The sequence below is a fragment of the Ovis canadensis genome, chromosome 12 (genome assembly GCF_042477335.2).
Source record: "Ovis canadensis isolate MfBH-ARS-UI-01 breed Bighorn chromosome 12, ARS-UI_OviCan_v2, whole genome shotgun sequence".
NCBI lineage: Eukaryota > Metazoa > Chordata > Mammalia > Artiodactyla > Bovidae > Ovis > Ovis canadensis.
The window spans coordinates 53,436,898-53,462,881 of NC_091256.1; the positions used below are offsets into that span (position 1 = coordinate 53,436,898).

General features: G+C 59.6%; 1 protein-coding gene across 4 annotated transcripts in view; it reads left to right on the forward strand.

The window, feature by feature from the left end:
* The window catches only part of CASZ1 (castor zinc finger 1), a 153,170-nt gene that overhangs the window by 118,589 nt on the left and 8,597 nt on the right, over positions 1 to 25,984 (forward strand). For all 4 annotated transcript variants that reach the window (XM_069544750.1, XM_069544752.1, XM_069544748.1 and 1 more), the window contains 12 exons: positions 8,228 to 8,716; positions 11,662 to 12,496; positions 13,881 to 13,949; positions 15,556 to 15,646; positions 16,402 to 16,566; positions 17,502 to 17,674; positions 17,942 to 18,789; positions 21,103 to 21,238; positions 21,476 to 21,539; positions 22,857 to 23,011; positions 23,152 to 23,274; positions 24,141 to 24,479. In XM_069544750.1, coding sequence (XP_069400851.1) covers positions 8,228 to 8,716; positions 11,662 to 12,496; positions 13,881 to 13,949; positions 15,556 to 15,646; positions 16,402 to 16,566; positions 17,502 to 17,674; positions 17,942 to 18,789; positions 21,103 to 21,238; positions 21,476 to 21,539; positions 22,857 to 23,011; positions 23,152 to 23,274; positions 24,141 to 24,479 — 3,487 coding nt within the window. The remainder of the gene's footprint in view (positions 1 to 8,227; positions 8,717 to 11,661; positions 12,497 to 13,880; positions 13,950 to 15,555; positions 15,647 to 16,401; positions 16,567 to 17,501; positions 17,675 to 17,941; positions 18,790 to 21,102; positions 21,239 to 21,475; positions 21,540 to 22,856; positions 23,012 to 23,151; positions 23,275 to 24,140; positions 24,480 to 25,984) is intronic.

The following is a 25,984-nucleotide window of genomic DNA, read 5'->3' on the forward strand; positions in this document are numbered from 1 at the left end:
ATGAGGTCGCAGAGAGTCAGACACGGCTCTGTAGTGTAGTGTGGTGTGTAGTGAGGGAGCATACACACCAAGTTTCTAATGTCAGTTTATCTTATTTGGAAGCTTCTAAAGGCCAGCTGCCCAGGTGTAGCGCAGTAGGGTGAACACCGTCCCAATCCGCCCTGGGAACCAGAGTCATCCCCCTCAGTCTTGGGACTGGGCTCACCCTTCAGGCCCTCCACCTGCCCCAGCCCTCAGGACGAGGGTCTGGAAGGTAATGGGGACATGGAAATAAGGGTCGCCCTTAAGTCTTAAGCCACTTACCCTCTTCCTCACAAGGTTTGGCTCCATCTCAGGGAGTTAGGGGTTCAAGTGCAGGGTCAGGGTAGTGGCCAGGACACCCCTTCTCGCTCTGGTAGCCCTGATCCTTTATACACAGAAGCATTCCTGCCCCAGACCTACTTCTGCAGGAGGTAACACCTGGAGAGGGAGCCTTTCCCCGGCACCATGAGTCTCCAGCGTGGACCCCTGCGATCTGGACAATTTCCTGCTTCATTTTCATTCGGTCCCTCTGTCTGTTCATCCACAGAGCTGAGTGTCCACTCTGGGACAGCCCTGGAGTCCTGTGCTTGCCCTCAAGGGCTCATGCCTGACTGGGGTTAGTGAAGGGGTGTGGGAGGAGCGTGACCAAGGGGCCCAGCCCCTGCCCAATCTGGATGTCACCGGGGCTCTGTCTGGTCCCTCCTCTCCCTGTGTGGCTATGACCCTCGGGGGCTCCCCCCACCCCGCCCTCTGCCTGGCAAGGCCCAAGGTTCAGGGTTCTGGCGCCCTCTCACTGGGGGCTGGAGGTGGCAGCAGCCCCCCAGATGGCAGCGGCAGCATGGGCCACGAATCGCTGAGGTTTTCCTTTTCCGAGCAGCGCGTTTCCCTAAATTGTCTTTGACTGCGTGCATGGGTAATGAAAGTTTATGCCCTTGTTAGAAGGACAGGCGGCCAGTTCCAGTTAGAACTGGGGCTCTCTCCCAGCCAGCCCCCTGCCCCCTCCCCCCGCAGGAGCGAGAGCGTGAGCGCGAGTGTGCGTGTGAGCACACCCCCCCATCCCCAGTGGATAAGAAGGCTGTTAGGGGAAGGGAGAGGGGACGGGGAAAAAAAGAAAAAAAAAATTTCCATATTTGTGTAAGTTGCTTTAAAAGCATTTTATCATGTCATAAAAAAGGGAAAGTACTCTCAGAAATTGATCCTCTCCGCCAGCCCATTGGACAGAAGGACGTTGGGATGTTAATGGCCATCCTGCTCCAGGGTGGCTTATTAAAAAATTTATACATAAATGCTTAAAATTGCATAAATTATTTAAAAAAAACCAACAAAGTAAGCAATTTGAATTCCCTCTTCTCCTCCCTTTGGCTCAGTCCCACTTCTGCATCCCCCCTTTCCCAAGCCCTCATCGTGGTCCTCCCGGTGGTCCCGGGCTCCGTCCCCTCCTCTGGGCGTCCCCCCTTTTTTCCACTTCCCACCGCACCCCCAGCACCGTCCACCCTGCCCTCCTCTGGGGTTTCCCTGCCTCACCCACAAATTAACGCAACAGCACACTCACATGCACACGCACTAATAAAAACACCACTAGTAATGCCCCAAATCGCAGAATTAAATATTAAGGCCAGAGGAGGCGGACGTGGAGAGGAGCAGCCGCCACCGTAGCCGAACTTGGAGCTGATGAGTGTGTGTCTCGCAGGCGTGGAATGTCACCCACACATCCTGGAGACTGGAGTGGGGAGTTTTATGATGGTTTTTCATTGATTTGTTTCCCCAGCGCAGCTGCCGACCTCTATTGAGGGACAAACATAATCAGCACTGACGCAAATTAGATGGTTATTCGTTTTGAAAATTGACAGAAAAACAATAAAAAAGATGAAATGCTCCCAAATCAATAGATATAATGAAATTCAAATAATCCGAGAGATGAGGTCTCCATGGCAACTGATAATGTGGAAAAGAAAACAATTTAATAAAGGACAGACACACTTTGAAAACAGATTGGGCCCCGGGAGGGGGGCGGGCTGGCGGGCGGAGGGCTGGAGCGCGGGCTGGCGAGTGAAGGATCACTGTCCGTCCCAAGGACACCCGCCATAATTAAGCGAGGCTTTCGGCCCCAGAAAGTGCAGATTCAGGTTTTAATACACAAAATTATTTCAGGAGCAGTGAATCGGAAAGTCGTTTGTAATGACCTTCCTGAGAGGCCCGGGCGCAGGGCATGTTGGAGGCTGGGCGGCCGGGCCGGCTGAGTTATGGCATATTTGTGTTTTTATAGTGTGGAGGGGAGGGGGTTGGGGGGAGGGGGGGAGAAGGTTAAACAGTATTTACAGCTCAGTTGTTTTCAGAGAGGAAAGAGAAATAGAGTTCATGGGGAGATGCAGCGGGCAGGCGGGCGGGTGAGCCGGGGAGGCCTCTGGGCGAGGTGGGAGAGGCGGTGGGCCTGGGCGTGTCTTCCGCCCTCCGACTGCCCGGCCTGGCCTTGGGGACCCTCAGAGAATGCCAGGAGCGGCCTCCCCACCCCTGTTCCTGGTGGGGGCCTTCTAGGTCTGGGGCCTCTTCTCTGGGGATGGGGTGGGAGCCTATGTCCAAGCTCTGTGCGCATCCAGCCGCATCTTCTCAAGTGAGAAGGTGAGGCATTCCTGAGGCTGCTGCAGAAAGCTCGCCTCGCCGGGCATCCTCCTGGACTCTGCATCGAAGCTGGCCACTCGTCCGGATGGTGCTGCCCTCCTTGAGTCACGTGCTGCATCTGGGGTGTGCCCAGCCTTGGGTACAGGGGACAAGGGCCTGTCAGTGGCCTGGGGCTGACAACCTCCCTGCCCCATCCTTGGGCACCACCTCCCTGCCTCTTGCACACAAAAGGGAAAAGCGTGGCCCCTTGGGGTTTGGCAGAGGCAGGGGCCACAAAAGGGGAAGGCACCCAGCTGAAGCCCCTCCTGGTCCCACCGCCCTCCTGAGCCGCAGGCACTGAGAGCCTGGCCCTGGGGGCTCACCCCTCCCTCAGGTGTGTCCCCCTCGGGCTACAGGAGCCACTGCATGCATCCATGTCATGCCGCGCGCAGCACAGCTAGTCTCCGGGCCGCTGTGTGTGTATACATGTGACTATAATATGATTGCACAAATACCGAGACGTCCGAGTATGTGTGCGCTCACACAGTCTGCGTGTGCGCTGTGTGTGTGTGTTTTAAATCTCCCCTGGGTGGTAACTCTTTTTTTTTTTTTTTCTCCCCTTCCTGTTTGGCTGTGACCTGGTGGAGATTGATGGCCAGCCTGTGCGGTGGATGCTAACAGTTTCCCTGATTTATAGAGTTACTTACGCTAAGTGAGGCCACTTAGACGCGTCTGGATAGTAAACCTTTTAACTGGACTAAAAAATCATAATAAATAAATAAACAAAGGGGCACACGTAGGGCCCAGTGGCTGCCCCCCTCCCAGTTCCCCACCTGGAGCTGTTGGGGACCAGGCGGCCCGGCTGAGGGCCTCGAGGAGCAGTAGCTGCTCCTCTTCGCCAAGTGAGGTGCAGGATTGAGCCCAAGAGGGAAGGAAGGACACCTCTGTTCTCCTAGGGCACAGGTCGTGCCTGGGGAGACAGGGCTGGAACTGTTAAGATGGAGTTGGGCTGCGTGGTGGGGGGAGGAGGGAGGCAGGGGGATGATGGGCCCCAAGGGAGCTCGTGAGGGAGCAGAGCCGGGACAGGTGTCTCTGGGAACCCTTCCTTGCTTCCTAGACTCGCCTCTCCTGTGCCACTGAGACTTTTCACCACAGTGATCACACTTGTAACAACTTGAGCAAGCGTCTGCCTCCTAGTCTAAATTGAACTGTCCATCCTAGCAGGAACCAGGGCAGTCCACTTGCTCTTGTCTTGTCCTCAGAATTCAGCACCCGGCACCCCAGCCCTGGGGCTGGTGGCCCATCAAGTGCAAGTCCTTATGAGTGGCTGGGAAGCTCCGAAATTGCTGCCACCCTGGTTGGGAGGCTGTGGCTGGTACACTTAGGGTCTCTGATGGTGAGACGTCTGAGTTCAGCTCTCGCACGCATGCTGGATGACCGTGGTAGTTGACAGCCTCACTGGGCTCTGCTTTTTCATCTGGAAACGGACAGGATGATGGCCGTGCTGGGATGGGGGTGGGTGTGTCAGTGAGGCTCTGAGTTGTTACCCAGTGCCATCCCCAGCGCAGGGGAGGTGCTCAGGGTGCCAGCTACCATATTGCTCTACGCTGTGCGGGCCAGGGCGGCCACCAGAGTGGCCAGAGCCACCTGGCAGCAGACAGGCCGGCCCCCTGGACCACCCCCACCCAAGGGGACGGGTGCCTGGCCCCTGCCTCACCACTTCTTGATGTACAGCGGGCATTAGGCCGCCCAGAGGGGACACTGCATCCTTAGAAAGAAATATGTCCTCATTTTTCTTAAACACCGTTTCCACTGAGTGAAATGTTTAGAAGGGACGCGCAGGGAGAACTTTATTTCCTACCAGGGAGTTCAGAGCCACCAGGCAGAGCCCATAAAGCACCCGGAGCCTGGTAGCTGACAGTCCGCTCGGCCCCAAAACACATTACTCACTGGTGGGGAGGGGCTGCCAGCCCTGCTAGCCCCTGGGGACTAGCCCCCACCCCAGCCCCCCACCCCCAGGCAGGACGGGAGACTCTGAGACCCAGTCGTGGGCATCAGGCCCTGGAGTCTCCGGTCCCCTTGAGCCCAGGCTACCCAGGGCTAGGAAGGACCTGGCCCTAACCAGGCGAGGAGGTGGAACCAATCCAGCCCCCCCTTAGTCCCCAGGGATCAGGGATGAGGGGCCCAGGTGCAGCTAGAGGAGCCCCCTCCCTCCCCAAGAGCTGGCAGGAGCCCTGGCCTTCCCCAGCCTGTGGAGGGAGTGATGTGGTTCCTGCCATAACGGGCCCTTCTCCTGAGGCCCTCCCTTCATTCGATTTCTGAAGCTGGCTGATTTGCATATTTATAAATATCAGTAAATTATTTATTGTAGCAATCTGCTGCACCATTTTACCCATCACAGTTAACACTTTAGGGGGCTCCGTGTTATGGGAACCGGGAGTGGGGGTGAGGAGGAGATGCGCAGGAGTGGAGAGGAGCCCTCTCAGGGTGGCCTGGGACTTCCTGGAGCCTCCAGAGCCACCACGGGGGCATGGCGGCAGTCCCGCACCTTGCTGCACCCCGGCCTTTGTGCGCTCAGGCTCTGGAGGTCTTCATGGCTCCAGGGTCAGCCTCCTCCTCTGTCAGATGGGATGACGGCAGTACCTGCCTCACGGGGTCATGGTAAGACACCGTGAACTAGCGCCCAACAGGTGCAAGGACAGGCCAGTTTCTGCCCCTCCCTTTCTCCACCGGGGGCAAGACCCCCAGCTTGGAGACAGAGCTGCCTGCAGGGGGCTTGTTGAGTTTGGAGCCCCTGGAGGGGAGGCTCAGACTCTGGGAGCCGGGGAGGGACCATTTGTTGCCCACAGCCTGGCCCTCCAGCCTCTCCTGTCCCCCCACCAGCAACCTCTTCTGGCCCAGGTGTGGTTTCCTGGTCTAGGGATCTCATGCCCAGAGGTGGCACCACACTTGCCTGTTTGTCCCCTCCCAGAGCTCAGATGCCTGACTGTCAGGACCTGTGCTTGGCACAGACAGGCACCCTGTCACCTTAGTCCTGCAACCCTTTCATGGGGGGAAACCTCGCTCAGAACCCAGAACTTCGCAAGGGGCAGAGCCAGGCCCTGAACTCACGACTGTCTGCCCCAGAGGCCAGGCCACACCATGGTGCAGTGCTGCCTCCCAGGGCTCACTCTGGCCCATCCAGCGTCCCTGGGGCCAGAGGTTGCAGGCTGGGAGACGCCCTGGGCTGGCGGCCCACAGGCAGAGACCGGCCTGCTCCTTTCCCCTGGGCCCAGCTGGGCACATTGCAGCCGCCCTGCCCCTCACCTCCTCTCTGGAGCCGGGTCTTGGGTTAGCAGTACGGGAGTCCCCGAGCCTTCCCACCCTCCAGCCCAAGCCGGCCTTCTGGGCAGTATTGTTCCCAGAGGAAGTTTCCAGTGTAAATAGAGCAGCGGGCAGGCTGGTGGCGGGAAGGAGATGAAAGGGGCAGTGACAGGGCCGGGGACGGATGGCTTCCTCCCATTGAGGCCCGGCCACGGCGTTTATATTTTAGGGAAGAAAGTCAGGGGAATGTTTACATGGACAGGAGCCTGGGGTCAGACCATGAGGGGGGTAGTCTGCAGGTCCCAGGGTCCTGAAGGAGGGGTAGAGGAGAAGGCCCCATGGGGTGGGCCGGAAGGCGGGTGGGCAGGCAACTTGAACCTCGACTCATACACACACACACACACAAACACCCCTCTACTCACAGCCCCAGACTCTTATGTGTGTGTGCTTCCGAGGAAGGTCTGCTTTTGCCTCCTGCCCTGCACCCCAGGCCGACATGCCTTCCCCACCTCCACCCCTGGGAGCAGCGGGAGTCAGAGGGAGGGCAGCATCTGGAAGGCAGGTGGGCTGGGGCAGAGCAGCAGCTGGAGGGCAGGTGTCGGGGGCGTGGGCGGAGCCACGGGGCCTGCGGGTGGGGGGTGGGCCCCCCGGCACACAGCTGCAGCACAGCTGGTGGGGGGCCCGCAAGGGACTGAGCCAGGCACACGGCCGGCATCAGGAAAGGGTGGGCAGGGCTGGGTGGGCCCAAGTGCCAGGAGGCTCCAGGATGGGTGGGGGCCCAGGGACGGGGTGTCACCAGCAGCAAGTGCAGCCCTGGGAGCTTCTGCTTCCCTCTTCCTTGGGATAAATATTTATAGATTCATTTGCCGTCTGCCATACACACTTGGCTGCTTACCTCCTGGTAAAAATAGAGCAGGCTCCCCCACTCCCACCCTCTTTCTCTACCAGGGCCGGGGGCAGTGGGGCCCAGGTGCGGCCTGCCCCCCATAGGCCTGCTTGAGGAAGCCTGGTGTCACAGAGCCTGGTGGCTGGCCTGGAGGTTGGGTGGGATAGCGTGATGAGGGACCCCATCAATGAGCCTTGGGAAAGAGCCCACAGTGGTGCTGGGAGACTTGGGTGTGGGCAGTGCAGACTTGGAGATGTGGGCAAACATGGGTAGAGTGGGCATCCGGCTAGGGCGAGGGTGGGGCCTGGAAGAGCCAGGGCCGCAGGACTGGGAGAACTGGGCGTCTGGCTTCAAGACAAGGACCTGGGGCTGCTGGGCATTGTCTGTATCAGGGGGCCACCATCTGTGTGCACAAGCCAAGTCTGCCTACAGGTGAGGTCCTGGCCCAAGCGCACCCATTTCTGTCTGAGTCAGCCTCTCAGTGGGCTCCAGGCGTGTGTGTTTAGGCTCTCGATCCATTATAGTGAAGTCCCATCTGACTGGGGGCCTGGGAGCAGAATCCTTCCCCTGGCTTAGCCTTTTGAGCTCTGTGGAGACACGGCCATGCCCACCCCCTGGGAGTCCTGCCATCTAGAGGCTTCAATGGGGCCCCCTGTGCACAAAGGGAGTGTGAGCCATGACTGTGTCTGCCGTGGCCACCGCCCCACCCCTGGCGCTGCCACGTGGGAGCTTGCTGAATGAATGGGTGGACAGACAGATGGACCAACATACAATAAACCGGTGTAGGTGTGTCAGCTTTGGCTGGCATTTGTGGCAGGTTCCAGCTGTATGGGGGTGGTCTTGCCATTCCCCACCCCCAAGACCCTGGGCGCCCTGCTCAGTGGCTGAGAGGGAGGTGGCCAGTGCCCAGGCAGCCTACTTACAGTTCCAGGCCATTTGCATAGCGCTGTCTTGCTCAGGGATGAGGCACTAGAACGGCAGCCTCTGGGCATTCCGCTGGGGATCTGAGGAATCCCAATCTATTCCCGCTTCTCAGATCTGGAAAGTGGGCTTCCTGGGGCCAGCCAGGCCCCCAGGGCTGCAGGAGTTGGCCGAGGCAGAGTGACATCCTGAGGCACACCTGGCCTGGCTCCCAGGGCCAGACACAGGGAGGAAGTGCTTCCAGGAGCCAGGGCTGAGAAGAAGACTCTTCCTGTGCGTGGTCATTCATTCACTCATTCGTTCATTTACAAGATATTTTTGAACCACGTAGTCCACGCCAGGCTCTGAGAATAGAACCCACAGTCTAGCGAGGGGACAGATGTGCCCTGGTCTCAGGGCAGTGGGGTGGAACGTGACTGGGGAGACCTCTGGCTTGGGGGAAGTGGGACTGTTGAGGTGGGTGTCGGTGCCTCTGACCCCTCTGTTCCATCCCCACAGCTGAAGGCACCCGGTGCACCGACCCGCCCGCAGGAAAGCCCGCGATGGCGGCCAAGCGCAAAGGCGGCCTGAAGCTCAATGCCATCTGCGCCAAGCTGAGCCGCCAGGTGGAGGTGGAGAAGGGTGGGGAGGCTGGCGCCCACGCTGAGGGCAGCCCGCTGCGGCCCCGGGACAAAGAGCGCAGCGGCCCTGAGTCTGGCGTGGCCCGGGCCCCCCGCAGTGAAGAAGACAAGAGGCGGGCAGTGATTGAGAAGTGGGTCAACGGGGAGTACAGCGAGGAGCCGGCGCCCGCGCCCGTGCTGGGGCGGGTCACCCGGGAGGGCCTGGAGCTGCCACCCGAGGGCGTCTACATGGTCCAGCCCCAGGGCTGCAGCGACGAGGAGGACCACGGCGAAGAGCCCCCCAAGGACGGCAGCGTCCTGGAGGAGAAGGACTCGGACGGGGCAGCCTCCAAGGATGACGGTGGCCCCAGTACCAAGCAGGCTTCAGGTGGGTGTCTAAGCCCTGGACGGGACAGAACCCCATGAGGAGGAGGAGTGGTGTGTCTACAGAGCATGCCCTCTTCCCTCACTCTTGCTCCAAGTAGTGACCCCTTTTTTGGGCCCAGGGAGGACTTCTGAGGGGGTTGGGGCTGGGGCCGAGGTCACGGCTGGCATGGGGGAGAGGAATCGGGCAGGGGTTGGGGCGGGCGGTGGTGTGGCAGGGGTGAGAAGGGAAGGGCCTTAGAAAGCATCTTTCCAGGCGTGTGAGCAGGGTTGTGATGAGCTGCTGAACACACAGTGGGTCTTCAGGAAGACAAATGAATGGGTGGACAGGCAGATGGATGGATGGATGGATGGATAGTGTGTGGGTAGATGGCTCGCCACAAGTACCTGCTTGGGAAGGAGCCTGTTAGGGGGCGTAGTACCTGGGTATGTGGAGAGGGACAGCCAGCCAGCAGATCCCATTGCACCCACCTGCCCCGGACGCGGTCCCCTGGCTGACCTCTCTCCCATGAGATGGCTAAGGCCTGGCTCTTCTGGGGTCCACGTGTCCTTAGATGCAGAGCAGCCCTGAGCTCCTTCTGCTCTGAGGAGGAAGGACCTCAGTTCTGGGCAGGAGGCGGCATGGCCAGGGCTGGAACTTGGGCCCCGGGCTTTCCTCAGCTCCCCAGCCTCCTTGCAGCGGGCACCTAGCATCCCGAGCCTCCTCTTCCCCTGCAGCAAGGGGCGCATCTCCTCCCTGCGCGGGGAGCCCTGCGCAGCCACATAATTATGCATATAAGATATAAACAGAGCTGTTTAATTATCCTTCGCCACATCAGTGACAGAGTAATTAACAAACATTGCAAGATCAATGAGGAAAAGTGTGACCTTCAGTTTCCTCTGATAGGAAAAGCCCTTGCCGTTCCCAGACACAAGGTGACTGTGCTGGGCCTGAGGAGTGGGGAGGGACAGGGACGGGGCCACTGTCCCTTCAGCACCCCAGTTCCTCCTGGGGGACTGGCGAGCTGGCACAGCAGGAGGCAGGGCTGGAAACTGCTCGTGGCCTCATGGCTCCAGGCCTCGCCCCCTCGGGTTTGGGATAGCAGCAGGATGGCAGCATGACTCCAGGCAGCCTCCTCAGCCTGGGCCCTGGAGCTGGGCAGCCAGAGCCCAAGCTGCCCACCGTGGCCTTGGGAATGCAGGCCTCTCGGCTGCCCCCGGGACCCCTGCCTGGCCCCCTCCCTGCTCTAAGCTGTCTGCCCTTCAAAGCCTTCTGATTCTCTGCCATATATAGCGAGGGCTCAGCTGCCTCCAGCTATTTTTAGCCCCTTTCCCTGGTCCCTGAGCCACTGAATCTAGCATCCAGAGCCCACCCCTCCCAGGCTGGGTCCCCCACCCCAAGTGGCTTGAGGTCAGGACGGCAGCCCACCAGCCAGCCAGCCCAGGGGGAAAGCCATCTGTTGGTTCCTAGAGTTGCTCTTCCCACCTTGGGGGCTGGGTGCTGTCCATGACTATTCTGTCCTCACCCGGAGGGCCCCAGACCCCACAGGACTGCCCTCCTCCCCTCCTCCCAGGAGCGCGGAGGCTCTGTCTACATGCTGCTAGGTTTTCTCTTTTGCCGGAACCCAGCTCGGCTCTCAGACCACCTCCAGGTGGGGTTGGGGATGGGAGAAGAGCCTGCTGCTGGGTGCTGGCCACACCTTTCCCTGGCTGTGCTCTTAGGACCCCCCAGCCTAGGGTCCTGCTGCTCTGTGTGCCCGGGTGTGCAGGCTCAGACAGGAGTAGAGAGAACATACATGTCCTCTGGAGCCCGACGAGTCTCACCCACCTGAGTGTCCCCACCCCTGACTCGGGGTATAGCAGATGGTCGGTGTTAGTGAGTGCACAGGAGGACACGTCCTGGGGGCAGGGGCGTGCCACAGGCTTGCAATGGTGGCACATTGTGTGTGGAAGGGGGTTCGTCTCCAGGGAACAGCCCCAGGCCAAATGGGACCGTCTTGGGAAGCTGGATGTGGAGTTTGAGGTGGTCTGGGTACACGTGTATGTGTGTCTTGGACGATCACTAGGACGTGAGCTTGTGAGAGTGTGTGTGCATGCACGGCCCCACGGGGAGGTGGCTGCAGGGGACTCCCCATGTGCCCTGCCGTGGACACTGGGGTGAAAGATGCGGACCGTCAGCTGCTATGTCTCCGGCCCTGACTCTGCTCGGGGTGGCCCACCCTTGTGCATGAACACGAGTGACCAGAGGGTGGCAGGGAGGTTTGCAGGCCTCCCCATGTCATAAGTCTTGGCTGGGGTGGGGCCTTGAGGGAGTCTGAGCCTCACATCAGCAGCTCTCTGCCGCCTTGACCCTGTTGTCTGGGGCTGTTAGCAACCCGGGGGGGCTGGGAGGGGCCAAGAGGACAGGTTCTGAGGAGGCTTCGGGCAAGCCCCTCGTCCTCCTCCTGGGGATCAGGGGTCTGTGTGTCCATTTCTGGGGGGAGGGAGGGTCTGCCAGGCCAGCTCTGCCAGGCCTACCCCTGACCAGTCCCCAGGGGTCCTCCCGACTGCCCAGCCGCTGGCTCACAGCCCTACCTGTCCCCAGCCCCCATTCCCACCCCTACCCCGGAGGCAGGTTGAGATCTGGCCTTACTTCCAGTAAAATGACTTCTCTTTCATATTAGGCCAAGGCGAGAGAGCGGAGACATTTATGAAACTTTGTTTAATGTACTGAAAAGCCATCGGCCAGAACATTTAGGAAATTGATTTTCCTGGCATTGATGAACTCGTTTTATTTTACCCCAGTATTAATTACTTTTTTTTTAAACAAATTAATTTAAGAGTCGTAAAACCTAACAAGTGAGCCAAATGTCCATAGATCATGTCCTGCTCCGCCCCTCCCCAGGGCAGCCCCCTCCCTCTCTGGGGGTGGCCTGTCCCTTGGCTACCCTGCTCCCTCCCAGAGGTGACAGCCCCTCTCCTCTCCCATAGGAGAGGCCTCTTCACTGCGGGACTACGCGGCCTCTACCATGACCGAGTTCCTTGGCATGTTTGGCTACGACGACCAGAACACGAGGGATGAGCTGGCCAGGAAGATCAGCTTCGAGAAGCTGCACGCGGGCTCGACCCCTGAGGCGGCCACCTCCTCTGTACTGCCCACCTCCGAGGACGCCCTCAGCAAGCGGGCACGGTTCTCCAAGTATGAGGAGTACATCCGCAAGCTCAAGGCCGGCGAGCAGCTGTCCTGGCCGGCCCACGGCACCACGGCAGAGGGGCGGGCGGGCAAGGAGGTGCTGGGCCCCCTGCCCAGCCTGCGGCTTTCCAGTAGCACCACGCACCTGGAAACCAAGGCCACCATCCTGCCCCTGCCCTCTCACAGCAGCGTCCCCATGCAGGGCCTGGTGGCCCGGGCCTCCAAGTACGACTTCTTCATCCAGAAACTGAAGACGGGCGAGAACCTGCGGCCCCAGAATGGGAGCGCCTACAAGAAGCCGTCCAAGTACGACCTGGAGAACGTCAAGTACCTGCACCTCTTCAAACCCGGGGAGGGCAGCCCTGACATGGGTGGGGCCATCGCCTTCAAGACAGGCAAGGTGGGGCGCCCCTCCAAGTATGATGTCCGGGCCATCCAGAAGCCTGGCCCCGCCAAGGTTCCACCCACCCCCAGCCTGGCTCCCGCACCCCTTGCCAGCGTGCCCACCGCTCCCAGCGCCCCTGGGCCAGGACCTGAGCCATCTGCCTCCCTGCCTTTCAACACTCCCGAGTACCTGAAGTCAGCCTTCTCCAAAACAGACTCCATCACCACGGGGACCGTCTCCACTGTCAAGTAAGCCGTGCACCACCCTCACTGCCAGCCCTGAGTCCAGCACTGGGGTGACCCAGAGACCCACTTTCTGCCTCTGAAGCTCACACTTGTGGACACATGCACCCACACATTATGCACATCCACGTACACCCAGAGTCTCACACATGTACTTACACACACACACATACACTCACACAGCCTACATAATCACTCACACCCAGTTCATGGACCCACATACCATACATCTTGCTGTGTGCACACACCCTCACACACCACATACAGGCAAACCTTGTTTGCGCTTCGAAGAAGTTGCGTGTTTTTGTGCAGTGAAGGTTTGTGGCAACCTTGCATTGTCAGCTGATGGTTAGCATTTTTTAGCAGTGAAGCATTTTTTAGTTAAGACATATGCATGGTTTTTTCAGACATGATACTATTGCACACTTAATGGACTACAGTATGGCACAAGCATACCTTTTCTGTACTCTGGGAAACCAAAACAATTCATGTGACTCGCTTCATTGTGACCGTCACTTGATCATGGTGGTCTGGCAGCGAGCCTGCAGTATCTCCAAGGCCTGCCTGTGCTGCTGTGCACTTGCTCACCTGCTGACACACCTGCACAGAGTACTGTAACCCCATCTGCTCACAGCAGGCTTTCTCTGCCTGCCACCATGAGGGTCAGCTGCGGGCTTATGGTTGACTGGGGAAACCCTACGCTGGGTTGGAGGTTCTGGGCTCCAAGCTGGTGGCCTTGGCTCCTGGATTCAGAGCCTGGGCTGTGTGAATGTCAGCAGGAGGCAGTAAGAGGCTGGGGTGGGCGGACCCAGCGCAAAGCCCTCGGCAGTGGTAAAATGACTGATGGATCCATGTGTGGGGCTGAGAATACCTTTCCCCACAGCCATCCCTTTTGGGGGAGGGTCCCGAAACCTGAGAGCAGATCTAGAGAGCCGCCCTTGGCATGGGGGGTGTCAGGGGGCTTTTCCGACCCCTCAGCCACACTTGCCTGGTGCTGCTCTTGCCCTTTCCCCTGGGGTCTTCCCCAGTGGTCCCTGGTACCCCTCTTCAGCCAGCAGTGTCCTGACCCCGCTGTGTGCAAGAGGGGCCGGGCCCCAGCTTCCCAGGCTTCCTGAGGGTTGGACTCTAGGTCAGACCCATGTTCAGGGTGGAGCCCTCCCGCCCTGCCAGCCTGAGACAGCCTAGCCCTTGCTGAAGGTGGGCTAACTGAACCCAGCTGTGCTAGTTTTCTGCCAAAGGACTTTTCCCGTCCCACCTCAAGTGCCCAGGATGCTACAGAGCAAGAGAGACAAGGGTCAGGACCCCAGGGCAGGGAGCTGCCCCCAGACACGCCTGGGGCAGGAGGCTGCCTCGTCCACTCATCAGCTGTGCCCTGTGTGTCTCTCACCAGGAATGGATTGCCCACAGATAAACCAGCTGTCACTGAAGATGTAAACATTTACCAGAAATATATTGCCAGGTAGGCCCCTGGGGAGGAGATTGCCCTGGAGAGGTGGGCGGGGCAGGAATGCTGGGGACCGTGGGACTGCATGCCCATCTGACCGCTAGTATCAGCTGCCTGCTGCCTCCCCACCCCCACACACTCCTGCTTCCAGACTCCCTCCAGGGACTTCCCTCTGCCCCATCTCAGAGCCCCCGCCCCCTTCATGAGGTCCAGACCACAGGCCCTTAAGCAGCTTGTACCCCAGGCAGGACTCAGGTACCTGAAAGGGCCCGCTAGCAGGGCTCGGCCACAGGTGAGCACCAGGCCCCCCTCCACAGCTAATCCAGAGCCTTGGGGGCGGGGAGTACAGGGAGGGCAATGCAAGCCACTGTGAAACAGTAAGGGGATGAGAAGGGGTGTGGGCAGGTGGCCTCAGTGTGCAATGCCCCCCTGCTACCCCGGGCTAGACCTTGACCCTCACCACCTGACTCCAGGCCTGCCCCTTTACCTCCTTAAGGCAGCGGGCTTGGCAGGTGAAAAAACTTCACCTCATCAGATTCCCCAGCTCAGGCCCCCGGCGGGCAGTACCTGGCAGGGCAGCACCTGGCCGGGCCAGGCCCTGGCAGCCGTCTTTCTGCTAATCTCCGTCCCTCTCTGTGTCTCCCTCCTGTCCCTCCTTGTCTTTTCAGCTTTGCTGTGCTCTCTTTATTATTATTATTATCATTATTATTAGTGCCTCAGCAGATGGCTCTTTTGGCAGCTTCAGCTTAAACCTTTATTCGCAAGTGGTTCGCCCCGTTACACAGGGCTTCCCCTCACTCGCTCCATGGTGGGGCAGGCAGGCTGAGCCCACCACCTTGCCCACAGTTGTCACGGGGTGTTCTCCCGGGTGGTCACCGTTCAGGCTGCGAGATCCCCCACTCTGGCAGTGTTGGACCCCGGAGAAGGCCCACAGTGCTCTGGACCGCAGGCGGTGGTGGCCAGGCAGCTAGTAGGGGCTCCGAGCTGGGGAGTTGGCTGGAGAACATGCTCCCTACCATGGGAAGCCAAACAGATGCTGGGCTTTAAAAATTCATCACTCTGGACTGTTGAAAGTGTCTGGAAAACCCAGGACAGAGAGAGCCCTTTAACACTTCTCAGTCACAGAGCCGTGGGCTGGCCCGACTGGGGTCCCCAGCACCTGACCCGGTGCTGGTGGGGAGTGGGAGGGCAGCACCTGCAGAAACAGTGGCTGGGCCGCCTTGGGGCTCATGCCTTCCCCACCTCATCCTATCCCATCCTAGGCTTCTTCCCCTGACCCTACTCTGGCCTCTGCCTTGGCCCCGCTTCCTCCCCCCAGCATTGGCGCCAGGCCTCTGTGCCCCCCTCCCCAGTTCCGGCATTACTTCTTGGGGCAGATAAGGGTCAGTCTGCAGCTCAGTGGGTCTGGAATTCCCAGCGGCCCCATCACTCTCCTTGGCCTTCTCAGTCTCTGCCTCACGGACACAGGGGCTACCTCTCCCCCTCCAGATCTCCCCCCAGGACCCCCACACCCCAGCAGCAGTCCTCTGGAGCACAGACACAGACTCTTCTCAGCCACAGAGGCTGAGGACCCTGGAGCTGGCATCCAGAGAGGCCTGAGCCCACCCCCTCTTCCCTGCAGGTTCTCAGGCAGTCAGCACTGTGGCCACATCCACTGCGCCTACCAGTACCGTGAGCACTACCACTGCCTCGACCCCGAGTGCAACTACCAGGTATGTCCCATGGGCACTGGCCCTGCTCCTGCAGGCTGGCACAGCAGCGGAGAAGCCTCCTGGAAGCAGGACAGGGTTGCTGGGTTCTACTTGGGCCACCCGAACTTGACTTGGGCAGGAAGAGAGGCCAGAAAAACTCCCAGCCTGTCCACATCCCCAGATTGCTGCCCACAGGCGACTGATGGGGTCTGGAGCCCTCTGCCTCCCCAGTAATAATTATTCTTGCTCCAATGCACTGAGTCCACCACACACCAAGGACTGCTCAGACAGCCTGCATACCTTGTCTAATCAGTTCTTTCCAGCGTCCTCGTGAGGCTGGTACTGCTGCCCCGTCTTACAGATGATTATGTTGAGGTTCAGGTAGACTTTCCCTTATGTTCAAAGCTCATCCTCTGGTGAGTACAGAGCAAGCAAGTGAGAGGGGAATGCAGGTGGCCTGTCTCACCAGGGAGCCCAGCCTGGCAGGGCCCATCGGTGACACTAGACAAAATGAGTTGTCACCTGTCAGAGGCCTTGGCTGAAAGGCTTGGCCCGATTCGTTTTCTCTGCTTCTGGGCCTGATGATGGAGAGACGTGGAAAAGGTCAGGGAAGGGTCTGTGGTTCTGGAACCTTCTAAATTATTCCCTCCCAAGTCCAGGGTGCTGGCCTTGAGGCAATCTGGGCTGCCTTGACCCAAATAGAGTTCTTTGTAAGGAGGACCGGAGGGCCCTGGGGCCAGGCACAGCCTCCCACCCACTAGGCCCTCTCCCTGCAGAGGTTCACGAGCAAGCAGGATGTGATCCGGCACTACAACATGCACAAGAAGCGGGACAACTCCCTGCAGCACGGCTTCATGCGCTTCAGCCCGCTGGACGACTGCAGCGTCTACTACCACGGCTGCCACCTCAACGGGAAGAGCACCCACTACCACTGCATGCAGGTGCCCCGCCCCCGCCCTCGACCCCACCCTCCCCCGGAGGCTGGCCTGCCCAGGGAGGGGCGCCTCCCTTTCTCCTTTCGGTCAGAGGAGAGGGTCTCCAGGGCTCAGGCTCGGGCAGTGCCCGGTGGGCCGGGGTGGGGCCTTCCCCATGGCCATACTTGGTGTGGGTGCAATTCAGCTAGCTGTTTATACAGACCGACATTTTTCAGGCTTTAACACCAAGAGCAGCATTGCAAATGGTTCCTGAGGAGGTTTTTGTTTAATTCTTTGTTTTAATGCCACGCAGAGTCTGGGCTTTTTCAAGGTGTCAGGTCCAGGGGGAGCGACTTTGGGTTGCAAATAGCAGCCGCCGCGCCTCCCCCGATATTTGTCAGGGGGTTGTTATGGCCTCTGTGAAACAACCTGGGCCAGGAGGAGAGGGGGGCTTGCTCTCCGGGCTCTGAGATGGTGCAGACACTGGCACGGCCCAGCCCTCAAGAGTGTTCGGATTCCACTGGTTTTTACTCAATATGGCAACACTGCCTGCCTTGGCCCAGCTCGGGTGGGGTAGGGAGGGCCCCGTGCCAGGAACTGTCCGCCAAGCAAGTCCCTGGGCTAAAGGTGACCGCCAGGCCCCTGGGTCCAGCCCTGCTCACTCAGGGGCTTCACAGATAGAGCCACAGATTGGGGACCCAAAAGCTACCTCCTGCAGCGCAGGACTCCCACGCCTGTGTGGGGAGGTGTCCCAGGCTCTCTGAAGACAGCCTGCACCCAGCACAGACCAGGCCCTGGGGGGCCTGAGGGGTCATCCTTCATTAACTGCAGTCCCACCAGTTGGATGTTGATGGGTGCTGAAGCTCCCCCACTGGGGTCAACTGCACCTGCAGGAACAGCCTCTCTGAGCTCACTGGGGTGCCCGGTTTCAGCTCCCCTGACTGCCATTCTGGCCCCTGCAGGTGGGCTGTAACAAGGTGTACACAAGCACGTCGGATGTGATGACCCACGAGAACTTCCATAAGAAGAACACCCAGCTCATCAACGACGGCTTCCAGCGCTTCCGTGCCACCGAGGACTGCGGCACGGCCGACTGCCAGTTCTACGGGCAGAAGACCACGCACTTCCACTGCAGGTGAGCGGAGGCGGCTGGGGAGGCTCCTGGCCTGGGGAGGGCCGGAAGGCAGGGCCCCAGGTCCCTGGGTGGCTCGGAGCCCTGCCTCCTCAGGGCCGTAGGAGCAGGAGACAAGGGGTGCTCAGAGGCCGCGCCTGAGCGTCCAGCCTGGTCTTCCACCCCGAGGCCCATCCCTCCTGGGGCCACCATGGGAGCAGGGCAGGGAGTCCTCCTGACCTCGCGAGGCCCCATGACAGCCTCCCTGTGTGCCCCCCCCCCGACCCCCAGGCGCCCCGGCTGCACGTTCACCTTCAAGAACAAGTGTGACATCGAGAAGCACAAAAGCTACCACATCAAGGACGACGCCTACGCCAAGGACGGCTTCAAGAAGTTCTACAAGTATGAGGAGTGCAAGTACGAGGGCTGCGTGTACAGCAAGGCCACCAACCACTTCCACTGCATCCGCGCCGGCTGCGGCTTCACCTTCACCTCCACCAGCCAGATGACCTCGCACAAGCGCAAGCATGAGCGCAGGCACATACGCACCTCAGGCTCCGGCGTGCTGGGGCTGCCACCCTCGCTGCTGGGCGCCAAGGACACAGAGCACGAGGAGTCCAGCAACGACGACCTGGTCGACTTCTCGGCCCTGAGCAGCAAGAACTCCAGCCTGAGCGCCTCCCCCACCAGCCAGCAGTCCTCCGCCTCCCTGGCCACGGCCACTGCCGCCTCCGAGGCTGTGCCCAGCGCCACCAAGCCTCCCAACAGCAAGATCTCAGGGCTGCTGGCCCAGGGCCTGCCCAGCTCCATCCCCCTGGCGCTGGCCCTCTCCAACTCCGGCCTGGCCAGCGCCGCACCCTACTTCCCCATCCTTCCTGGTCGGGGCAGCGCCTCCCTGCCGGTGGGTGCCCCCGGCCTCATGGGTGCCATGTCGTCTGGGACAGCAGGCTCAGCAACCCCTGACACGCCCGCCCTGGCAGCCTCGGGAGCCGGTGACTCGGCGGCAGCAGGGGCTGCCTCGGTCCCCGTGGCCCCTGCCTCCATCATGGAGAGGATCTCAGCCAGCAAAGGCCTCATCTCGCCCATGATGGCTAGGCTGGCCGCGGCCGCCCTCAAGCCCTCTGCCCCCTTTGACCCAGGTGAGCAGGCTGGGCCCTGCCTGGGAAGCCCACTCCTCTCCAACCCCAGGAGCTCGCTGGCCCCTGTGCAGAGCAGAGTGGGGGTGTTTGGCAAGGGGGCCTTTCTATCCCTGGCCCCAAGGCCCCCGTGCCCCTCTTTCCTGATCTCTGCCTCCATCCTCTTTATTTCCTGTTTGGGGCCCCTTCCTCTGACCTGCCCATCCCAGGCAACTCCTGTTTCTGTCTTTTCATCTGTGAAGTAGGGGCAGTGATCCCAGCCTCACAGAGTACCTATGCATCCCCAGGGCCTCTGCAAGCTCCCCCTACCCTGCCATGTCACAAGTCCAGCCCCAATGGGGGCCGTCCCTGAGCCCCAGGCTTCCCTGGGACCTCCTCCAGGTGACAGGAGGGGACACGACTTCAGCCCAGGGCCAGGGTGACCTCACTGCAGGGATGCTCAGGGGATTCAGGCCTGGACAGCCCCTTGAGACCAAGGATGCCTTGCCCAGGCTCTCACTCTCCATCAGCACTGTACAGTCGCACATTCTGTGATAGTGGAGGCGTTCCATTCTGCACTGTCCAATATGGTAGCCCCTCGTCACAGGGCTGTTGAGTGCTTGAAATTGGCTAGTGGGACCGAGACCTGGATCGGGGTTTCTTTCAGTTGAGCCACATCGGGTCAGTGGCTGCTGTGTTGGAGTTGCCAGGATCATATCTCTGTCTTTCCTCTGGCTAATCATGTAGAGTGACTCCCTTTTCTCTCAAGTTTTCTGCTCCTTAAAAGAATGTTCTACTTTTTTTCCTCTGAATTTTTTTTTTTTTTTTGCTTTTTTGTTTCCGTTGCTCCTCTTTATCTGTTTCCCCCCATCCAGGTAATTAGCATTAGTAAGATCTTTAAGAAGAGTTCTGCTTTTGTCTGGGATGGGGCTCACTTTGTTCATTGATTCATCAACCACTGATGCTCACTGAGGGCAGCTTGTTGCAGAGCCAGGCGCCAGGCCGGGGGCTGGGGACATGGCGAGGAAGACAACAGACAAAGTCCTTGCCTTGTGGAGCTGATGGAACAGTGGGGGATATACTGTTTCCAAATACACCCCCTGGGAGGTGGCCAAGTTGGCCCTCAGTAGTCTGGCTCCTGAGAATGTCTGGAGACTCACCAAGACTGAGGGTCCCTGTGGTCCCCCCCGAGCTTGAGCTGGCTGGAGGTCAGGGCCCTGTTTCCCTGGGGACCCTGCGCTAGCGGCTTTGGGAAGCTCCTGGAATGTGGACTCTGAGTCCTGAAAACTGGCACCTCCCCACTGGGACACTCCTGTCAGCCTGCACCTACCTTCTACTCCACGTGCCAGACGGCCAGGCCAGGCTGCCCAGGGCCATGCCCCTCTGGTTGGTGCTGGGGCCACACGGGGCTTGGTGGCCAGGCTGTCAAGTACTTTCTTTTCTTAAGAAAAAGCTCCTTCCCCGAAAAGAAAGGTCAAGCGAAGGGGAGGGGGCCATTTTCCTTTATTTTTTAATAAAATGACACTTGCTGTCTGTGAAGCAGCTCTCTGTCAGCTGCAGCGCCTTGGGGCAGATTAATATTTCAGTCACTGGGGATTGTGGGGAAAGGCTCCGTGGACATGTTCCTGTCAGCAACTTCTTCAGCCCTGTTCTGCTTGGCCTCCTGAGTCTTCTGCCCACCCAGCTCCAGCCTTTCCACCCATGCCCACACCCCGCCCGCTCCCCCCACCCACCCCATCCAGCCCTGCCTGGCAAGGGTGGGCCTCATATCCCTGCCCTGGACAGCTTGACGGCCGAGGTCACATAGTTTGAACCGCTCTGATTGGCTGTCAGCTTCCATAGCCCTGACACAGCAGATGCCCCTCCTGGGCATGCTCAGTGGAAGGCAGGGCCGTCGCCCCGGCAACAGTGGGGACGGGACCTGCGGAGGGGGCGCAGCTCCCAGTCTAGATCTGCCACTTTCCCTCAGCATTAACAGAGTCTTTAATAAAAGCCTAAGCGGCAGCCCCGCAAATTGACTGTGACAGTCGCTGGAGAAAATGAAGGGCCCCCACCCCAGTCCTGGCCCCCTCCCCAGCCTCCCACCCTTCTCCTCCAGGAGGCCCTGAGCCAGGACAACTTTGACATAATTTTGCAATAATTATCACTTGAAGAATTGCCACACAGGGGGAAGCGTCACAAGCGATCATGTCAGTGGGGAGAACCACTGACCAGCAGTCTAGGCTCCCGGGGGGCCTCAGCCCACCCGCCCGCCGTCTTCCCCTCGGGGGGTTCCGGTTGGTGCCCCTATGAAGCCCTCGGTCCCTCTAACACCGTCTTCCCTCCCCTCCCCTGTAGGAAACGGGCAGCAGGCCACCCCTGCCAGGTTCCCCCCAGCCCCGGTGAAGCAGGAGCCCGGTGAGAGTGCTGGCGCCCCAGGTCCCCACGAGGCCTCCCAGGACCGCAGTTTAGACCTGACTCTGAAGGAGCCCAGGTGAGGGGAGCCCCAGGCCTCCCAGCTCTGCCCCCTGCAGGAGGCTATGGGGACAGCACCCTCAGAGCTAGACCCCACAGGGCCAGGGGCCCACCTCTCCTGGCCAGGGGTCATCCACCTGCCCTGGGAAATGTAGCTGGGCGGGGCCAGTGCCCCATGGGCCGGCTGGGAGGGGTGAATCTCCGGGCTCGGTCCCACGAACGTCTGAGCTAAAGCCCCTTGGTTTGTGTGTTCCAGTAATGAATCAAATGGCCACGCAGTCCCGGCAAATTCATCTCTTTTATCCTCGCTTATGAATAAGGTAAGAACCATCCATCACACGCCTCCCATTCCCCCACCCAGAGAAATTAAAGCTCTGCTGGGGGGTGGGGGGGATGTGTTTGTTTTTTAATGTTTTGCCTCTAATAAGATGAGTTTGTACCATTTAAATTTTGAGGCCATTTTTCATCGGATATAATTTCAGAGCCACTGCTTACAAATTAATTTAATGAACTGGCTGAAGAAATATATTCCAGCCTCTGACACCCTTTTTTTTTTCCCTTCAGATGGAGGGTTCCTAAAGCTTTTCCAGAGCCCTCTAACTTCTTTTGCTCTTAGTTATTAATTTTATTTATTTTATATATTTTTTGTTTGTTTAAAAAGGTGGGGGGGGGAGATTAAAGTGGGAGCAAAGCATCAATTTCCACTTTTCGGGTTGAGTAATGGTCTTGGACGCCTTCTGCAGAGGTCGCTCCAGAATATTTATTTTAAATAATGCAGGGTCTTTGTAAATTATACATCATCTCAAATATATTTTCCCCCCTTCACATGATAAATTTGACTACGGCAAGATTAATTTGGTTACTGTACACAAGTGACTGCCGAGGAGGGAGCTGGGTCTGGGCCGGACCTCACTGGGTGGGGGTCCCGCTGGGCCCTTGGGCTCCTATTGGCCTCGGCTCCAGGGTGCCCACGCCTTCTACCTTTTCCCTCCCCTTGTTGCTCTCTTGCCCCCCTTTTACATCCTGGGGTCACTGCTCCCTGCACCCCCTTGTTCCTTCCTGTCCGAGCCCTGCACCCCACCCGTGCGGGTCAAGCTTTTCCATGGGCTCCCTGCCCCCCTCCGCTCCCAGAGGCAGTCTGCCTGTCTTGCTCTCACCCCGTGAGCCGCCCTCCCTCCCTCTCAGCTCCTTCTTTGTGTGCCTTCTCTTGTTCTCAAGGAATTCGTGGGGGTTCCCCCCATCCCTCCTCCTCTTGCACTTCTTTTGAAAACCTGGCAGGAAAATAACCAGGGAGCCGCGAAGTCTGGGGAAAGCTGGGCTGGAGTGTGTGCCCTGAGTCTCGGCCACAGATTGAGTGATGGCTCCTAGCAGCACGGGGTTTGTGTGGCAGAGCCCTGGCAGCTCTGCGGGGCTGAGGAGGTGCAGCAGGCTGCCCGCGGCGGCATCCATTCATTGTGGGTTCCTGTGCAGCCAAAGCTGCGTGGGGTCGGGCTTACTCTCCTCCCAGCTGCTAGCACTGTGATGCTCTGGTCAGTTTGGAGAGATCCAAGTGGCCCAGAGCTGCCGCTGGTCCCAAGGCAGTTGGGCCAAGTGTCCTGAGGTCCCCAGCCTGAAGCTCGGGCCTGTCCTCCTGGCAGATGTCTCAGGGCAGCCCCAACCTCGGCAGCCTGTTGAACATCAAGACGGACACAGAGGGAGGCCCCACCGGGGAGTCCCCCCCATTCCTGGGCAAGGCTGTGAAGGCGATGGTTCAGGAGAAGCTTTCAGAGCCCTGGAAGGTGTACCTTCGCAGGTGAGGGGCTCTGGGTGAGCAAGGGGGAGGGGAGGGCCAAGCCCATGGGTCCCGGGAGCCAGGGGCCAGGGGCCAGCCCCACCACCCACCCTGGCCTGCCCAGAGCCCCAGGGTCTCTAAGCGGCCGGCTCCTCTGCCAGGTTTGGCACCAAGGACTTCTGCAACGCCCAGTGTGACTTCCTCCACAAGGCCCACTTCCACTGCGTGGTGGAGGAGTGCGGCGCGCTTTTCAGCACCCTGGACGGGGCCATCAAGCACGCCAAGTGAGTGGGGGTCGGGGACCCGTGTAAACCAAGCCCCGTTCATCACAGCCTGGCTCAGGGCTGGGGGCTGCACAAGCCTCTAACTGCCTTCCAAGCAGGACCCCTGAGACCTCAGAAGCTGAGCTGGCTTCTCAGGCGGTGCTGCCTGGCCAAAGGCAGACTTTCCCATCCTCCCACTAGCTCAGCCCCCAGCTAGGCCCCCTCAGCCCACCCAGGCCCCACTTGGAGCAGGAGCCCCTTCTGCCCCCAGACCCACCCCCATGTAGCCCTCAGCCCTCCTGCAGACCCAGCTCTGACCCCAGCAGGGACGCCAGGTGAAGGCCTTTCCAAGCCACAATACTGCATTTGTAGATTCTCTTTGACCTAAAAATAAAAGAAATTAATTTGTAAAGTTCATTGAGCTGAAAAGCAGCAAGCCCAACTGCCTGCTGTAATTGAACCCAGAACTTGTAAACACTTAAAACAGATCTTCACTGCTCTTTAAGCCGCAGGTCAGGCTCTTCTCAGTGCTTAGGCAGCTCCAGCTCCTGGCCTGAGATCCATCTTTAAATCTCAGAGCAGGTTCTTAAAGGGTGGGCTTCCTGAGCCAGGACTTGCTGTGTCCCTAGTATGGAGGAGCTAGGGACAGCGCATCTAGAAGGTCACAAGGAGGTGTCATTAGGACAGAGCCAGGAGCCCAAGTTGCAGATCAAAGGACAGAGCCGTTTGCTCTCAGCCTTCCCTCCTGGCGGCACCTGGCACTGAAGACGAGGTGGGGACACCGGCCCCCTAGGCTTGAGATGGGATTGCCCACAGCAGGAAGGCAGGTGCACGGGGAAGGGCACTCTCCACCCCCTACCTGAGACCCCCTCTTCTGCCTCTCACAGCTTCCACTTCCGGACGGAGGGAGGAGCAGTGAAAGGAAACCCAGAGGCTGCCTTCCCTGCCTCGGCTGCTGAGACCAAACCCTCCTTGGCCCCCGCGTCCCCTCCAGCGCCACCCGTCACCACGGCCACGGTTTCCTCTCTCGAGGGGCCCACTCCCAGCCTGGCCGCCGTGCCCTCCACCCCCACCCTGCTCGCCTGGAAGCAGCTGGCTTCCACCATACCCCAGATGCCTCAGATTCCAGCATCAGTGCCTCACCTGCCCACTTCGCCCTTGGCAACGACTTCTCTAGAGAACGCCAAGCCCCAGGTCAAACCCGGATTCCTCCAGTTCCAGGAGAAGTGAGTCCCTCAATGAGCTGGGAGTCCTGTGTCCCCCGGGTGTCTCGGGAGTAGGTGCTAGCCAGGGCCGCTGAGGAGGCGCTGCTCCTTGCCTTGCAGGAGCCCCAGCCGTCCCCAGCCTCTCTGGGACCCAGTCACCGGGTCATGTCCTTCTAGCCAAAGCTGCTGCTGCTGCTGCTCAGACCTCACTGCCTGTTCCTGGAGCAAGTGGCCAGGGTGGGGGGTGATGGTGGAGTTAGTGGCCACAGTTCTGGAAAGACCAGTGGCGATGCTGTGAGGACCAGCTGGGGTGGGCTGAGAGGGGTGGGCCTTGCCCGGCAAGGAGGGCTACGTCTCCCTCTGGGCCTCCCTGTTGGTCTCTGTGGCTCCTGCCCACAACTGAATCTCTGCAGGGCAAGCCAAGTCACAGGGGGGTGGGGGCGAAGGGGCTAGGCCCTCCTCCGGGCCTCCGCCCGCCTACACAATGGCCTGAGTTCTCAGTGGGTGGAAGGGACCTTCCTCAATGGATGGTGGTGGCTCCTTGCGGCGAGAACGGTGACTCTGTATCATGATGCGTGTGGCTTCCTGTTCTCAATAAAAGTAATAAATTGGATGTGAACACATACCGCCTGAGTGGCAGCTGTCCTCCCTGTCTGAGCACCTGGGGCTGGGCCCACAGCATGGAAGGGCACCTGCGCTCCGCTCTGACCCTTCCCCACCTTCCCTTCCTCTGTTCACCTCCCCAGCCCTCTTAGCATCCTGGCCTTGGTCAGAGTTTCCATCCAGGTCCAATGTGGATGTAGAGGGCAGCCGTGTTGTCAGCCAGGCCATAAAGGGTAGAAGCCGGAGCACAGCACCCCCCACTACTGCCCCAAGCCTGGGAAGCAGGGGTCTGGGGCAGGGGGCTGCTGCTCAGGACGGGCAGGCAGGGCTCACCTGGCACCCCGTCCCACCACTGAGCTGGCTTGTGTTCTCTGTGTGGGTGGGCAGCCCCGAGCTCCAAGCTGACCCTGGAAGCCCCAGCAGCTGAGCCTCAGGACCTGACACCAGGCACAGGTTCCCACTGGCTGAGGCCCCGCGGTAGCAAAGCGTCCTGATAGGGCTGCCCACCCATCTGCATGCTGTCAGTCAGCCACAGCCAGGGCAGCGCCTGTGCCACGCCAGCCAGGCTTGCGCTGGCGTCCCGCCAGGCTGGCAGCACCATCTCTCATTTTCATATCCAAGAAATGATTGCAGCCATCCTTATCTATAAGCCTGAGGTGTGGCCGTGGAAACTACGTGTCCCAGCATGCAGTGCTCTGGGCAGCCTGCATACCGCAATCCCTCATGCGCCAGCAGAGCTCTAAAAAGAGGGCAAGGTTGCATGCTGGGATTTGTAGTCTCCTCTGGCCAAATAGCCCTGTTGAGCAAGAGGGCAGTCCTAGGGCCATTCCTCTTGAGGGCACCACGGGAGACTGGGGAGCAGAACCCCAGTGTGAGCCAATGTCAGGACATCGGCGGGCAGGGCACTGGGAATGCCAATGACC